The sequence below is a fragment of the Chiloscyllium punctatum genome, chromosome 26 (assembly GCF_047496795.1).
Source record: "Chiloscyllium punctatum isolate Juve2018m chromosome 26, sChiPun1.3, whole genome shotgun sequence".
Taxonomy (NCBI): Eukaryota; Metazoa; Chordata; class Chondrichthyes; order Orectolobiformes; family Hemiscylliidae; genus Chiloscyllium; species Chiloscyllium punctatum.
This window is the reverse complement of record NC_092764.1, coordinates 76,376,155-76,392,820: the sequence shown is the minus strand read 5'-3', so window position 1 is coordinate 76,392,820 and position 16,666 is coordinate 76,376,155. Positions and strand designations below refer to the sequence as shown.

General features: G+C 41.3%; 1 protein-coding gene across 1 annotated transcript in view; it reads left to right on the top strand.

The window, feature by feature from the left end:
* Positions 1 to 4,109: 4,109 nt before the first annotated feature.
* ogfod1 (2-oxoglutarate and iron-dependent oxygenase domain containing 1) overlaps positions 4,110 to 16,666 on the top strand; it is a 36,790-nt gene continuing 24,233 nt past the window's right edge. The window contains exons 1-6 of the mRNA XM_072547686.1: positions 4,110 to 4,347; positions 6,694 to 6,842; positions 7,752 to 7,798; positions 8,609 to 8,709; positions 12,832 to 12,948; positions 15,265 to 15,356. Coding sequence (XP_072403787.1) covers positions 4,194 to 4,347; positions 6,694 to 6,842; positions 7,752 to 7,798; positions 8,609 to 8,709; positions 12,832 to 12,948; positions 15,265 to 15,356 — 660 coding nt within the window. The 5' untranslated portion in view covers positions 4,110 to 4,193. The remainder of the gene's footprint in view (positions 4,348 to 6,693; positions 6,843 to 7,751; positions 7,799 to 8,608; positions 8,710 to 12,831; positions 12,949 to 15,264; positions 15,357 to 16,666) is intronic.

Sequence of the window (16,666 nt, the reverse complement as noted above, 5' to 3'; positions counted from 1 at the left end):
TAAAACTCCATTTGTTGGAGTCATACCTCACACAAATGTTACTTGTGGTTTTTGGAGGCCCATAATTCCAGCTCTCGGACACCGCTGCAGGAGTTCCTCAAGATAGTGTCCTAGGGCCAACTATCTTCACTTGCTTCATCAATGACCTTCCCTCCATCATTAGGACAGAAATGGAGATTTTTGCACGACGTTCAGCACCAATCATGACTTTTCAGATAGTGAAGTATTCTGTGGCCATTTGCAGATGATTTGAACAACATTCAACGTTTTGGCAGACGTGAGAAAGGTTTGTACCACACAAGTGCCAAAAGTGACCATCTCCATCAATAGAGAATCTGACCATCTTCCATTGATATTCAAAGGCCTCGTATTCCTGCATTATTTTAGACTAGCAGGGAATTGTTCCTTCTTGATTTGTTTAGTTAACACTGAATCTACAAGAATATCTCAGTATCCCACCTTTCATACATGGCATTCTATGCATATGTGAGAAACCTGAGAATGACGAGAACGAGGGTAGGTCCGATCAAGGACAGTGGTGGGAGACTGTGTATTGAGTCGGAAGAGATAGGAGAGGTCTTGAACAAGTACTTCTCTTCAGTATTTACGAACGAGAGGGACCGTATTGTTGAAGAGGAGAGTGTGAAACGGACTGATAAGCTAGAAGAGATACCTGTTAGGAAGGAAGATGTGTTGGACATTTTGAACAACTTGAGGATAGACAAGTCCCCCGGGCCTGACGGGATATATCCTAGGATTATGTGGGAAGCAAGAGAGGAAATTGCAGTACCGTTGGCAATGATCTTCTCGTCTTCACTGGCAACTGGGGTGGTACCAGGGGACTGGAGAGTAGCGAATGTTGTGCCCCTGTTCAAAAAAGGGAATAGGGATAACCCCGGGAATTACAGGCCAGTTAGTCTTACTTCTGTGGCAGGCAAAATAATGGAAAGGGTACTGAGGGATAGGATTTACGAGTATCTGGAAAGACACTGCTTGATTAGGGACAGCCAGCACGGATTTGTGAAGGGTAGGTCTTGCCTTACAAGTCTTATTGAATTCTTCGAGGAGGTGACCAAGCATGTGGATGAGGGTAGAGCAGTGGATGTAGTGTACATGGATTTTAGTAAGGCATTTGATAAGGTTCCCCATGGTAGGCTTATGCGGAAAGCCAGGAGGCATGGGATAGAGGGAAATTTGGCCAATTGGATAGAAAACTGGCTAACCGGTAGAAGTCAGAGAGTGGTGGTAGATGGTAAATATTCAGCATGGAGTCCAGTTACAAGTGGAGTTCCGCAGGGATCAGTTCTGGGTCCTCTGCTGTTTGTAATTTTTATTAATGACTTAGAGGAGGGAGTCGAAGGGTGGGTCAGTAAATTTGCAGATGATACAAAGATAGGTGGAGTTGTGGACAGTGAGGAGGGCTGTTGTCGGCTGCAGAGGGACTTAGATAGGATGCAGAGCTGGGCTGAGGAGTGGCAGATGGAGTTCAACCCTGCCAAGTGTGAGGTTGTCCATTTTGGAAGAACAAATAAGAATGCGGAATACAGGGTTAATGGTAGGGTTCTTGGTCAGGTGGAGGAACAGAGGGATCTTGGGGTCTATGTACATAGATCTTTGAAGGTTGCCACTCAGGTGGATAGAGTTTGTAAGAAGGCCTATGGAGTATTATCGTTCATTAGCAGAGGGATTGAATTCAAGAGTCGTGAGGTGATGTTGCAGCTGTACAGGACTTTGGTTAGGCCACATTTGGAGTACTGTGTGCAGTTCTGGTCGCCTCACTTTAGGAAAGATGTGGAAGCTTTGGAGAGGGTGCAGAGAACATTCCAGGATGTTGCCTGGAATGGAGAGTAGGTCGTACGAGGATAGGTTGAGAGTTCTCGGCCTTTTCTCGTTGGAACGGCGAAGGATGAGGGGTGACTTGATAGAGGTTTATAAGATGATCAGCGGAATAGATAGAGTAGACAGTCAGAAACTTTTTCCCCGGGTACAACAGAGTGTTACAAGGGGACATAAATTTAAGGTGAAGGGTGGAAGGTATAGGGGAGATGTCAGGGGTGGGTTCTTTACCCAGAGAGTGGTGGGGGCATGGAATGCGCTGCCCGAGGGAGTGGTAGAGTCAGATTCATTGGCGACCTTTAAGCGGCATTTGGATAGGTACATGGATGGGTGCTTAATCTAGGATAGAAGTTCGGCACAACATCGTGGGCCGAAGGGCCTGTTCTGTGCTGTATTGTTCTATGTTCTATGTTCTATGTTCTATGTTCTATAACACACTATGCATGTATTTTTAAACAGCTATTTCGCAATTTGTATTTGTGTCTTGTGATCTTCTGTATTAAGACAATATATTTTATGTTTTTACTATATCCTCCATTGTGAAAGTTAGGAGATTGATTCCAGGCATCCACAAACGCAAAGAGAAAATGTAAGTAACTGACAAGTGGCCTCAGAATGCAAATAGTCGGCGCTATGTGCTTGATTTATTGAGGGACCTTTACTGATTAAGCAAAAATTATGAAAATGAGCTCAGGATTTTAGTCATGTGGACATGGCAGCATACAATCCACTTTTCTGAACAAATAAGCAAAAAGGATTTTGTAAAATATTCTCTTATCTTGGAAAGGAGTCATATAAGTAAGGAAATCAGACTAGAATGACAGGCTTGACCCCTCAATAAATGATAACTGAAGATACCAGTTAGAAGATATGGAAAGATAGCCTCAGTCAGTGTCCATTCCCCTGAAGAGTCAATCACAGATTGATCTCACACTTTTTGGGAAAATTAACATTGAGTCTTACTGATAATGCAATGGACTGTGGCATAGAAAGTGTTAATAAACAGGAATACTCAAGAGTGATTAGAGTGCAAAGCAAATTTGAAACTGAGGTTAGTGCAGCCTAAAATGGAAGTAGCTGGAAAAACTCAGCAGGTCTGGCAGCATCTGTGGAGAGAAATCATAGTTAACATTTTGGGTCCAGTGACCTTTCCTCAGAATTTAGTAGATCCTGCTGTTCTACCAAAAATGAAACACTGCACAGATGTTGGAGCAAGACAAGATAATTAGATTTCTTCTCCTCTTTGCTTATTCAGTTAAATTTATATACTTGGATGTAAATGTGTGTGTGCGCGCATGTTGTGTTTATGTATGTATTTGGATTTTAGCTAAATTTAGAACCTGAAATGTACATTTTTGTTTTACAGTGTGGAAACAGGCCCTTCAGCCCAGCAAGCCCACACCAACCCTCCAAAGAGCAACTCACTTAGACTAATTTTCCTACATTCATGCCTGACTAATGCACCTAAAACACTACAGGCAATTTAACATGGCTAAGTTACCTAACCTGCACATCTTTGGACTGTGGGAGGAAACCGGAGCACCCGGAGGAAACCCACACAGACACAGGGAGAATGTGCAAACTCCACACAGTTGCCCGAGGTGGTAATTTAACCCGGGTTCCAGGTGCTGTGAGGCAGCAGTGCTAACCACTGAGCCACCGTGCTGCCCAATATCTTGGAGACTACTGATGACCAGCAACTGAACTGGAATAGCCATATAAATGCTACAAAGAGAGGGTCAGAGGATTGGAATTCTGTGCCAATTTGCTCTCGTCTCCCCAAAGCCAATCCCCCATCTACAAGGCACAAATCTGACATGTGATGGACGACCTTCCACCTGCCTGTACATCGTTCAAGAAACGTTAGCCTGCTTGAATAGCACCCACTACCACCTTCAACATTCAGTTCCTCTTCAACCACAAACAGTGGCTGTTGTGCTTATCATCGAAGATGCACTGCAGCAATTCACCAAGGCTCCTTCAACAGCAGAAAAGCAATTGCTGTCGTGATAGTGACCCTCTCATTTCGGAATTTTGGTTCAAATCTCACTTGCTCCAGATGTGTGCAATAACATCTCTACACAGATCGACTAAAAATATCAGCAGCAAAGGATGAACCAGAGTGACTGCAGTCCTGTCTGCTCCCAAACGGGCTGCTTTATCTCACCACCCCACCATCTGACTGAAACGGCGCTGTTCTCAGTGGGCTACAACTCCACTATAATCTGCAAGGTGGCGCTGTTGGAGGAGGTAACAGTTTGGGCTGGCGAACCGGGTGTTGCCGGGAAATGTAGTCCGAGGCGAGGCAGCGGCTGGAGGTGACAGCCTGGGTTTGGAACATCTCGTCCGGGCTTGGAATGAGCTCTAAGAGGGCACGGAGTGATCCGGGCAGCTGGATCGGAGGGAAGCGACAGCTAAAAGAGCGGGAGCTTGCGGAACTGAATCCTCTGCTGTCGGAAGCGAAGGAGCAAGTGAGGGAGGCCTGGAGCCGGGGACTCGAGTACTCACATGGTGAGGGGAAGCGAGAGGGACAGCCTTGGGAAGGCAATAAATTGGAAAAGGGGAGTAATCAGAGTCATCGATGCTGGCGAAACAATTCCAAAGTCTTCTGGGTTCACTGGGTGCTCTCGTGATGGCCAGAATACGATGAAGCACATAATGCAATAAACAAAAACAGAAATCGCTGGAAAAACTCTGGTAGCATCTGTGGAGAGAAAGCAGAATTAAACGGAGTCAAGTGATTCTTATTTGTTTCAATGTTTAAATCACATAATGCAGTATGACAGTACAATGCAGCGATGATGGGGTGGCTTATTGACGGTGTGATGGCTTTAGATGGCATTTTTTTTCCTATGATTGTAATTATGACTAAGCTAACAGCGTTAGCCATCACTGTGCTTGTGGTATTAATAACAATGTCTGAAGTCGGCGTGTGTGCAGTTAATTGAAGAAATGCACAAGTTGCCGTTCGTGATTTCATTTCCCTACAGGGTGCGCTGTTGAAGTTCTCGAGATTGAAAACAATTAGAAGTTAGCGAACTGACAATTTTGTACTTAGTCTCGCTGTAAAATCCTTTGACAAGGTTACACTTGGTTGATGAATATGTAAGTGGGCTTTATCTGATCTTCCAAGCTCAATTTACTGAGCAGCTTCAGCGTCAGTGAAAAACAAATACTTATGATCAAAAGTGAAAATTTGACTGCATTTTGCCTGCTAATTTCTTAGCAACGCTATTCACTGTGCCTCAGTATGTGACAATAAATTCAATTCAGTTCAATTCATTTTGCTGCAGATGGGAATATTGCAGTCTGATTGCCATTCTTAATGATACCGCTGCTGGATTTTGCATTTGGCACCAGATTCAGAATAATATTGAGAAAGTGGAAAGCCATGACACACAAATTACTATATATTTGTGATGTGGAGGTACCGATGTTGGATTGGGGTGGACAAATTTAAAAATCACACAATGCCAGGTTATAGTAACACCAGCTAGCTACCTGACAAAGGAGCAGTGTTCTGAAATCTAGTACTTTCAAATAAACCTGTTGGACCATAACCTGGTATTATGTGATTTTTAACAATATCTTTGTGGGCAGCTTCCATGAGGTCAGTAATGAGTGCTGTTGCTTCACTGCTAACCATGAAATCCAGAGCTTATGATCAGTGAATGTAAGATCTGATTGCACCTCTTGTGGTAGAGCAGGGTGGTCTCCTACTGTTCCAAACAACATTTACCCCTCAACCACTCCACTAAAAGTGAATGAACTGGCAATTTATGTCTGCACTTTGTTTGAGAGAGTGCTGTGGGAACACTGTTTGTATCTGTATAACAGTAGTAATTCTATTGTGAAAGTATTTTGAATAACAAGAACAAAGTTTTGAATGCAGGACAATTCAAGGTATAACTGGTGAACCTTCAGAAATGTGTGGGTTAATCAAGGGCAATTGGGATGGATTTGTTAAAAGAATGTCATGTTTTGCAAATTTAATAGGATTTTAGTTTGCTGAAATAGCTGGATGGAAAAAGGAATGCATTAAGATCTGTGTGTGGATCTGTGTATTGATAAGTTGTCTTGCCAAATCGCTTGTGAGAAAACAATAAATGTTTGGTGAGGAAAAACAATGAGCTTCAAAATCTATCAACACGCATAGAAAAGGTTGGTGGACAGACAGGAAACCAGAAGTTAGAGAAAACAGATGTTTCCTTTCAATATGTATTTTGGCATGTTAGTGGTGTTTTCACAGTTCAAGGGCTGGAAACATAAGTTCAAGGCGTGCAATCTAGGGATGCACTTATGGTTCATTTATGATGAATTTCTATATTGACAGTAGAATTGCTGACAAGCAAGTTCTGCTATACTGTTGTCACCGAGGCTACAGTATGAATCTGACATCTGGTGCTCAGTTGCTCTTGGAGGGAAGTGCTATGAGGTTTTCCAAAGGTTACACCCTCTTCAGGAGGGGTCAGATAATTGAGTGCAACTTTGGTGTCAAACCAATGTCATAAAGTGCACAGGGAGTCTAATGGACTCCTTGAACATGTTTTTTTTAATTTGAGTGTATTTAATTTAAAGGCAAAGAGAGTGTAAATGAACTTAATGACAAAATCTGAAAGTTCAAATACTAATGGCCAGAAAGAGAGCTCTGCATATCAAGCCAGTGAGTATAAATGAGAGAGCACTAGTCTAACGGTGTACAGAGCTTTCATAGCCTTGAAGGGTCTGCTAAGCGAACATATGTTTTTATTCTTGCAGATGCTTAATGTTAACAAAATGTTACTTTTCGGTAATTTATAAAAACAAAACTGTTCCTTGCCAAGGTACTTACTGGAATCTTTGCTTCTCCCTTTGCAGAAAAGGGTCTCATACTGGACACACAGCCATTTGCACATTGTGTGATACCAAATTTTGTCCAAAGTCAAAGATTCCTGGAGGGCCTTCAGAATGAACTTCTGCAGCTGAACTTCTATGACAAATCGAATGATCTCTATAGATTCAAGCAGGTAAGGAACAGATCTTTGGAAGGAGTGAGATAGCAAATGGGCCGGAAATTTTGATAATCTGTACAACAATCAAACTGAGCCGTGGAATTAATAGTTCCATTATTTGCAGACTGTATTGAGTAAAATGACTTCATGGTGCTATGACCATTTAGGAGTAATGACAGCTTAGAGATTTTCTGTATGGCAGAAGGATCACTTACTGTGGTGTGATGAAGGACTCCAGAATCACAATGCAGCAGAGTGGAGTGGATACATTGAAGTGATTAAGTGCGATGAAGGAGATAACTGATTAATTTGCAGTTTTATAATGTCTTTTCACAACCTCAGAAGATCTTGAAGCCTTTTGCAGGCGCTAAAACTTTTGACATTCAGTCACTATTGTAATATAGGAAGGTCTTCATGCAGCAATATTCTTGGAATGATGTAGATGAGGGGATGCCAGTAAAGTGCAAACCCTGGAATAACGTTGGGTGTGGTGATCCTTGTCCAGTAGATATACTGGAATAACATAAAATGAGGTGATTGGATCCAATATGATGTACAACAAACAAATTACTTGTTCAGTCTATCCATCTACAACTACAGTTGTCATATCTCATCTCTTAGGACAGATTTTTAAAATATTTGAATATACACAGATACATGAGCGGAGCCTGAGCAGAAAAATCTTACTAGGTACATCTGAACCTCCATATTGTGCTGTCTGAAATGGTTGTCTGTAAACATTGGTGAGATGTGATTATAAGTATAAATTTTCACACAATTGACAATGAGATTGTAGATGTGACCAGTCAGAACGAATTGAGTTCCAGGTGTAGATAATAAGGGAGATGTACAAGATATAAATTTTCAGGTGGAATGACTATGTTGAGGTTTTCGAAAAAATAATATATTCCATTCCTCTGACAGTCTGATGACCTCCGGAAGAAGAAAGAATATCACATTTCAGCATTAAGGTAAGTCACTGGGAACATATCTTTTCTGAGCTTGCTAAGAGCACAGTTTGAACTGGTTTATTGGACTGGAATGCAGTGTGTTTTCAAGTCGGTTTTTCTTGTTGCACCTGATTTTCAATTGAGTGGTCATGAGCATGCTTTGCATATGTTGTAGATGTGAACCTGGCACCTCTGGGAGCAAGCTGCTGCTGCACAATTGAGTGAATTGAAGTAAGGAATAAACTAGTTAGAAGAGTTAATCACAGAAAGTATGCTATTTATTTATAATGTTTTAAGAAGCAAATTGATCTCAGCCATTTTATTGCACAAAAGCCCAGTTATTGTTGCTTTCATTTGATTTGTGATCTCTGCACGTGAATGTTTCTTCGGTGCAAACTCTTGGAATCACTTCCAAATATATTTTTTCTGCCTTTTCCAAAAAATATTTTCTCCTTTGTCCTTTTGTACTGGGCACTTTTTCTGGCTCAGACTGATTAATGTAATCCTTAATTTTTATTCTTGTTTGGACAAGCCTTACCCGCATATTGTTAGCAGCTGTTTTCGTCCCATACACCATTATGATCTCTGCAAAATGTTTTCTCCCAGACCCTCAATTATGTTTCCTTTCTGAGACATTCACTTGTCCCCTCAGTGCCTGATTGCATTATGTTCCCTCCAACCATGCCAGTGATTAAACTGTTCATAATATGTGATAATTTCTTTTGCAGTTAGTCCATGAATATTCTGAATGACTCTTGAGTTTGCATTTCATTACCATTGCTTTACACATTGCAAGAGCTTTAAAAAGTATCTGTTTTTTTCTCTTTCTAGGAAGATTCTGTTTGAAGATTTTCGGACATGGTTATCAGATATCATTGGTATAAAACTAGAAAACACAGTGGATTTATCCTGTGCTAAATACGAATATACAGGTATACGACATTCGGTAAATAGTGTTTTGCACTGAGTATCGTTAATACATATTATTTTACTGGGTGTATTGCATTGTTACAAAATGGAGACAGGCAGCCAATCCAAATTAGCCTTTCCATCTCTGTATTTGCAGCACAGTAAAATTAAAATCTTCAAAGATCTTCAAAATTGAGTCTAATACTTCCTAACCTGTCTTAGAGTCATAGAGTTGTACAGCATAGAACCAGACCCATCAGACGAATTCGGCCATGCTAACCAAATATCCTAAATAGTTCCATTTGCCAGCAGTTGGCTATATCCTTCCAAACCCTTCTGATTCAATAATTGATCCAGGTGCCTTTGAAATGTTGTTATTGTACCAGTCTCCACCACTTACTCGAGCTTCCCATTCCATACACACCCAGCCTCTGCGTGAAGAAGTTGCCCAACAGTTCCTTTTAAATCTTCCCATCTCATTTTAAATGTATGCCATCAGGTTTTGCACTCCCCTTCCCAAGGAAAAAGACCTCAACTGTTCACCCTGTCAAGGCCCTTCCTAGTTTTATAATTTTTGAGTAACCAATCCCATCTTTGCAAATAATCAATTTCAGACACCAGCTTGTACCTTCAACAAAAGACTTCATGATTTGTTAACATCGTAACTTTAGTAGGGGAAAATTAAAGATTGAAATAATCCAATTTGTTTATGCTATAAGCTGAAAAATCTTAGGTTTTAGTCCCATTCACACAAAGGACAAACTAACATAGTTAAGGGCAAATAAAATCAAATAAGGAAACTGACCAGATTCCAGAAGTGGTTTCTTTGATGCATTGTTCGACGAGCATAGATGTTGTTTTCTTGGTTCATTTTCTGAAGATGCCAGTCATGTTAGCTTTTCAATTCACTCAGATAAAGGCAGTAATTCTTTAAACTTCGTTTTCTATCCTCTGAGCTTCCAGCAACTGCTCAAGGGAGGTTAGACAGCGAGCTTTAAAATCCTCAGGTAGTACCATCAACAATCAGATTCCTTTTCACAGGAAAACCAAAAGTCCAGAACCCAATCCAAACTTTGACCACTCCCTGACTGACTGAATCTTCCACGAGGTCCCAGATACCTTCAATATCTGCCATCTGCTTGAATGTAAGGTCTTTTCCAGACTTGGTGGAACCAATCGCCAGGTACTGACCTTGTTAAAACCAACTTCTGCTTTCTGTTTAAGCATAATAGTGTTCCCTGGTAAAGCTGCATCTGCAGAACCTTCTGATCAGGAACCAACCTGCAATTAGCTTCCAAGTTTAGCCTCACAAATGAATAAAAGCTTGATTTGTCTGTTTTAATTTGAATGCAAGCTGTGATCCCACAGTCTAAAGTCATCTTCAGCTCACAGTTCTCAGCTCCAAGCCAAAATTGCTAAAAGAATAAACGTTAGGTTATTAAAATCTCAGAAGAGTTCTAACAGTATGTATGCAAGATTAATATGCATATGGTATCACAAAGGCACGGTTTCATTGCACTCTGCTATATCGTGTGTGACGTTTAATTTGCATTGTATTGAAACAGGACCATTACATAAATGGTACAAGGTTAAAGATACATGCAATTTTTCTCTGTGTCCAATCCCCATCCAGATTATTGGAAGATTCTTTGCTTCTTCATTCAAAGGAGGTGTGAACTATTCCATCCAGCACCAATGTCCTTTACCTTACTGAGGTCATTGTCACTGTGAACAATTTTTCCTTTAACTTGTCTCATTTCTCCCAAGTTAAAGATGTGGCTGTTGGTACCTGCATAAGTCCCACTTATGCCTATCTCTTTGGCATATGCGGAACACTCCTTGCTCCAGTCCCACTCTTGTCTTCTTCCAGTACATCAATTACATCAAAAGTGCGACCTGCTTCTGTCTATTGGAACTGGGAAAATTTAATCAAATTTTGCTTCCAATGTCCATTCTTTTCTGATCTTCACTTTGTCCATCTGTGACTCTTTCCTTCCCTTCCTTGATTTCTCTAATTCCATTTCTCAGGATAGGCTGGTCACGAATAACCAGTACAAGCCTACTGATTCCCACAGTTAACTTGACGACATTTCCTCTCACACTGCTTCTGCTAAGGACCATATTCCATTCTCCCAGTTTCTCCATTTTTGTTGAATTTGTACGGCTGATATCATATTCCACAGGGATGCCTCTGACAAAATGCTTTTTTCTTCAACTCAGGATTTCCTGCCACTTTAGTTGTTGTGGCCATCAGCCTTTTCCCATTCCACACACTTCTGCCCTCATCCCTTGGCCTCCCTTCTTGAACAATAATTTTTTTGTCTTCACTTTCCAACCCACCAGCTTTTACATTCAACTGATCATCTTCCTCCAACAGGATGCTCTAAACAAACACTTCTTACCATCCTCTTCCCTGTCAGGATTTTACAGGGACCACATCCTCCATGACACCTGATCCAACCTCCCTTTGTTCCGAACACTCCCTGTCACAACCCTGGAGAAGGTATAAGTCCTTTACAACTCACTGTCCAAACACATCATCTAGGTTATGTGTTATTTAGGTCATAAAGACTTGTAATTCTTTAATTTATGTACTGTATTCATTGCTCACAATGTGATCCTTGCAAATTGATAATACTAAACATAGATTATGCTACCACTTTGTGGAATACCTCTACTGTGTCTGTAAGAATGACCACGATATTTTAGTCACTTGCCATTTCAATGTAACATCTTGCTAGTATGCTAACGTTTCCAATCTTGGCTTGTTGCAATGCTATAGCAAAGCCCTATTCAAGTTAGAAGGACAGCGCCCCATTTTCTATTGGATACTTTTGTTGTTGCTTGAGTGAAAATAGCTGATCAGGACAGTGTGAGTGTTCTCTGTTTTGTTGTCCACTAAACTCAGAACATGGCTGTATTTGATTTTGTGTTAGAGGATGTGCTTTTTCAATAATGCAACACTGTTTAATTGCACACTGGAATATTGGCATGGAATATATTGCAGCGAAACCAGTTCTTATAACCTAAGTACCAAGAAATGAATGCTGCCAAATAAGCTGAACTGATGTTGTTTTTGTTGGAGTAGGAACACTCCGATTCCCTGTGAAGGCTGACTTGGAAGCATTTTGCACACACCAGCTGTGAGTGCTAACCCATGTTTTTAGTATTTTGCACAAAATGCTCTTTCTCATATGAAACAGGATGTGAAATTAAGGTTAAGTCATCATTGCCCCACCTGATCATAGGCTGCTCCCTCATTAAAGGGCGGTAATTGACAGTGATTTATCCTGAGAAGTCCCATACTCTGTAAAAGTGGAGTCACAGGTAGACAGGGCAGTGAAGAAGGGTTTTGGCACACTGGCCTTTGTCTGTCAGGGCATTGAGTATAGAAGTTGGGAAGTTATGTTGCAGTTATACAGAATGTTGATGAGGCCGCACTTGGAGGATTATGTTCAGTTTTGGTTAACTTGTTATAGGAAGGATGTTATTAAACTGGAAAGATTGCAGAATAAATTTACAATGCTGTTACTTGGACTCAGTGGTGGAGTTACAGGGAGCGGTTGGACAAACTAGGACATATTTCTTTAGAGTGTAGGAGAATCGGCGGGTTTAGAGGGGTGGTGTCCTTATTGAGGGGTATAAGATCATGAGAGGCTTGGATAAGGTGAATACACTCAGTCTTTTTCCCAGGGTTGGGGAATCAAGGGCAATAGTTTAATGTTAGAGAGGAAAGAATAAAAGGGAACCTGAGGGGCAACATTTTTACACACAGGCTGGTACGCATATGGAATGAGTTGCCAGTGGAAGTGGAGGAGGGGGGGGTACATTAATAACATTTAAAAGGCATGTGGACAAATACATGGATAGGATATGGTTAGAAGGATATAGGCCAAGTGCAGGGAAATGGGGTTAACATGGGACAGACATTTTGGTTGGCATGGACCAGTTTATGCCAAACAGCCTGTCCCCATGTTGTAGGACTTTATGACTCTCTGCCTCAGGTGATGGGAGAGTTGACAAAGAGGATTCTTTGTGATAAGCTCAACTGGTATGGGAATTTGAATCCACACTGATTGTGTCACTATTAATCTGAAAATGAAATGCTTAAACCATGCTGAAATTTAAAACTGATGCATTTACAGATGTGTTGCTGTGTCACGATGATGAATTAGAAGGGCGGAGAATAGCATTCATCCTGTATCTTGTTCCTGAATGGGGAAAATGCGATGGTGGAAATTTGGACCTTTTTGGTGCAGATGGTGAGTAGTATTAAATAAACATAACTGAATGTTCCAAATTTAACACCGACCCAGTAATGTCTCCATCCCAGAAATATTTAACTAACTGCCATCATAATTCTGGGTTTCAGTTTTGTGTTGAGCTTAACAGCAATTGTTGAGATTTGTCTGGATGCTTGGTATAACCATTGTGTTATCACAATGCAGCCATGCAAATGTTAGTACTATGCGTTAATACTATTGGTAGTATTCGGAGCCTTTATGACAGTGAGGTTATTTCAGGGTTAATGGACCTGACAGGACTTGGTCGAGCTTCTAATGCAATTCAGAATTAAAGGCTCAGGTGTTCTCGTGACCAGAGAGTTACTGGAAACAGCGTAGATTGAGATGGGCATTCAAACCGTACAGAATCCCAGATGCAGCAGCCACCTTGAGAATTGTGTAGGAAATCGAAGAATCTGATTGGCAACTAGCCACGAAACGACACAATCAGCTATCCTTAGTAGCCACACACGCAGATGACAAGCAGCATGAATTCGACTGGGACAACACTACTGTTATAGGACAAGCCAAATAGAGAACAGTCAGGGAATTCCTAGAGGCATGGCACTCGTCCACAGATTCAATCAATAAGCACATCGACCTGGACCCAATATACCAACCACTGCAACGGACAGCTGGAACTGACAACCGGAAGCGGCAGATTCAAACCACTATAAATGCTGGAGGAAAGATCACAGAAACACTTCACAGGAGGCTCCTAAGCACTGATGATGTCACCTAGACAGGGGACGAAACGTCTGCAACACAAATTCCCAGCTCGGCGAACAGAACCACAACAACGAGCACCTGAGCTACAAATCTTCTCACAAACTTTGAATCTGATTGGCAATTACCCTGCTGAAAATCTCTGAAAATATTTTAACGTTAGAGAATTTGTTGGGTTCTAAATCAATTAAAATAATTGCCTGAGAAAAGTTAGAGAATTAAGACTTATTCTAACTCCCCCGATAATTGATTCCCTGACTCATTACTCAACCGCCTCCCCTCCAGCCCCAACCCCAATCAACATCATTTTCTTAAACCAGCCTGGCAAGCACCCTTGACCTGAAAGCTTAGAACCTAAGCCCCAACCGGCCTGAAGTCTCAAACCTGACATCCTCTGCCACCAACCTGACTTACCCAGTACCTTTTGGCTGGGTTGCACCTCCAGGACCTGATCGGAAGCTCTTGGACCTGGCACCGACTTCTGACTGCTAGCCTGATAACCCTGGAGTCAACAGCCCCTCCTGTACTGTCAGGACCCACAGGACCTGACCCCCAGCATCTGCCTGTGATGACTGCTGGGATCTGAACCTCCTATCCGCTTCAGCTGTCACCCTCTCCTCCCCCACCATTGGACCAAGCACCTCTCACCTCTGGTCTGACCTATCCTCCTGTCACTCCCCTCTTTTCTTCATCCACCCTTGATCCTGGCACCACCACCACCACTAACACCAAACTAACCAAAGCATTCCATCGCTTGCTTGGGACCCTACCTATTAACTGACTGCCGTCTTACTGTCATGCCTGCCCTATAGACTCACTCTTCACAGCAGTTGTCCAAGTGGCTGGACATTAAATGCAGAATATGGTGCACGGACTGTTGCAGTTAGAGCATGGCTTTTACAAGGGTACAACTTGCTCATAGATTAATGGAATTCTGGCCAGATGGGAGGCGTCTGCCCAGAAATTTCCAGCTCAGAAACCATCTAAACATTTTGAAGTCAAATCCAACCAGGCATGGAAGTGTTTTGGACTCTGGGTGGAATACCTGCATCAATATGACAAGAATTAAAAGGAGAAAATGCAAAGTTTTGTTTTATGTAAACTGGTGAATCACATACAATGTGTCCAGAATGTCACTCTGTATACAAGGTGTTATGTCAGAAACCTTTTTTTTTGTATGTTGTTCTGGCCTTCTACCACTAACCAAGGGGAGATTTCAAAGACTAAGTTTTAATCGTTTGAATGTGGAATGATTGAAAATCTAAATTAGAATTCCGTCCAATCATCTGAAATCCAACTTAGTTCTGAGGTTGAAAATTTCTCGCATCAGATGCAGATATGGATGATGCATAGATTGATTTGTCTTTATTTCACTTGCAGTCTCAAATTAAATGTTAGGTCAGAATTGGAGGCAGTGGGGGGCAGACGTTTGCGTTTCATGACTCTAATAGGAGATGAACACACAATTGCAGCCCAGTTTATAAATAGCAAATGAATAAAATTAGCCTGCATTTATGACTCAGAATTTTAACCTTACAATCATGCAACTGAATTTATTGTCTTTTACAGATCACTATCAGCCTCAGCAGATTGTCAAATCTCTAACTCCTTCATGGAACACATTAGTTTTCTTTGAGGTTTCCCCTGTGTCTCACCATCAGGTACAGATCCAACGATGTTTCAGATCATCCAAGTGATTACCATTTGTGATCAAACTGTGCATAATAATATGGAAATTATTTGGTTCTTTCTTCCAGTTACATTGACGGGATGGTTCTGCAAAGTGTTTTGGTTTTATTATGCTTCTTGAGTGCCTGTAACATTATGAAAGTGGGTTTCCCAATGTGAATCCCTTTGTGAGAAGAATGGGGATAAAAGAATGCTAGGGAATTCATGAAGCAGTCAGTGCATAGGAAGAGGCACATGCTTTGCATGCAGTGATTGTGTAGAACTGACTACGTAAATTCTAGGTCCACAGACAGCCAGAATAGAGTTGTACTAGATGCTGCACCAGTTAAATGTGTCAAACTGCCTGTGGTTAATTGTCCCCTTGGATGCTTTTACTCATTCAAGACAAGTTGCAATTCTCATCTGCAAAAGTGTACCCTTCTCACTGTTAGCCCCTTTTTGTCCGACTTATACTTCACTGCCCATTAAATAGGGTTGAATGACCAAAATTGGGCTCAGTGGAACTTGTTCACTCAGTAAATAAAGGTGTAAGATTTGGTTTAATCTGTGCCCTTATGGATAGAACTAGATAAACATTGCAGTACCAAAAGGCCTGTTCACCCCAAAAGTATATTTACCAGCTGAATAAACTGGCCATCTATTTTAATCCCTTTTTCCAGCACATGGTCCATAGCCTTGTAGGTTACAGTACTTCGTGTGCAGATTGAATTTCCTTCTAAATGAGGTTTTCCACCTATATTACTGGAACTGGATAGCAAATTCCAATACTTGTTATCAAAATATTTTTCCTAATGTGCACGCTGATCCTTCTAACAGTCACTTTAGACCTGTGGTCTCTGACGGTTACCTCTCTGCATGGATAAACAGGTCTTTCTTGTCTTTGTAATCAAAACCCCTTATTATTTTGTACACCTCATTTTAAATAGCCCTCAGCTTCCTCTGTTTTAAAGGAAATTATGCTTGCGAATCCAATTTTTTTTTATAAATGCAAATCCTGGCAACATTTTTGTAAATTTCCACTGTGCTGTCAACAGAGCAATTATATTCTTCCTGTAAGCACTGTCCAGAAATCTCCAGCTGTGGCTTAACCGGTGTCTTAAATAGTTCCAGCATTATATCCCTGCTTTTGTATTCAGTACCTCCTGCAATAAAGGAAAGCACTCATTATGCTTTCTTTATCACCTTATCTACCTGTCCTGCCATTTATGGTGATCTGTTAACATCCACTCCAAGATCTTTCCCTTCCTCTACCCCTCTTGATGCCATCCCATTTATTTCCTTT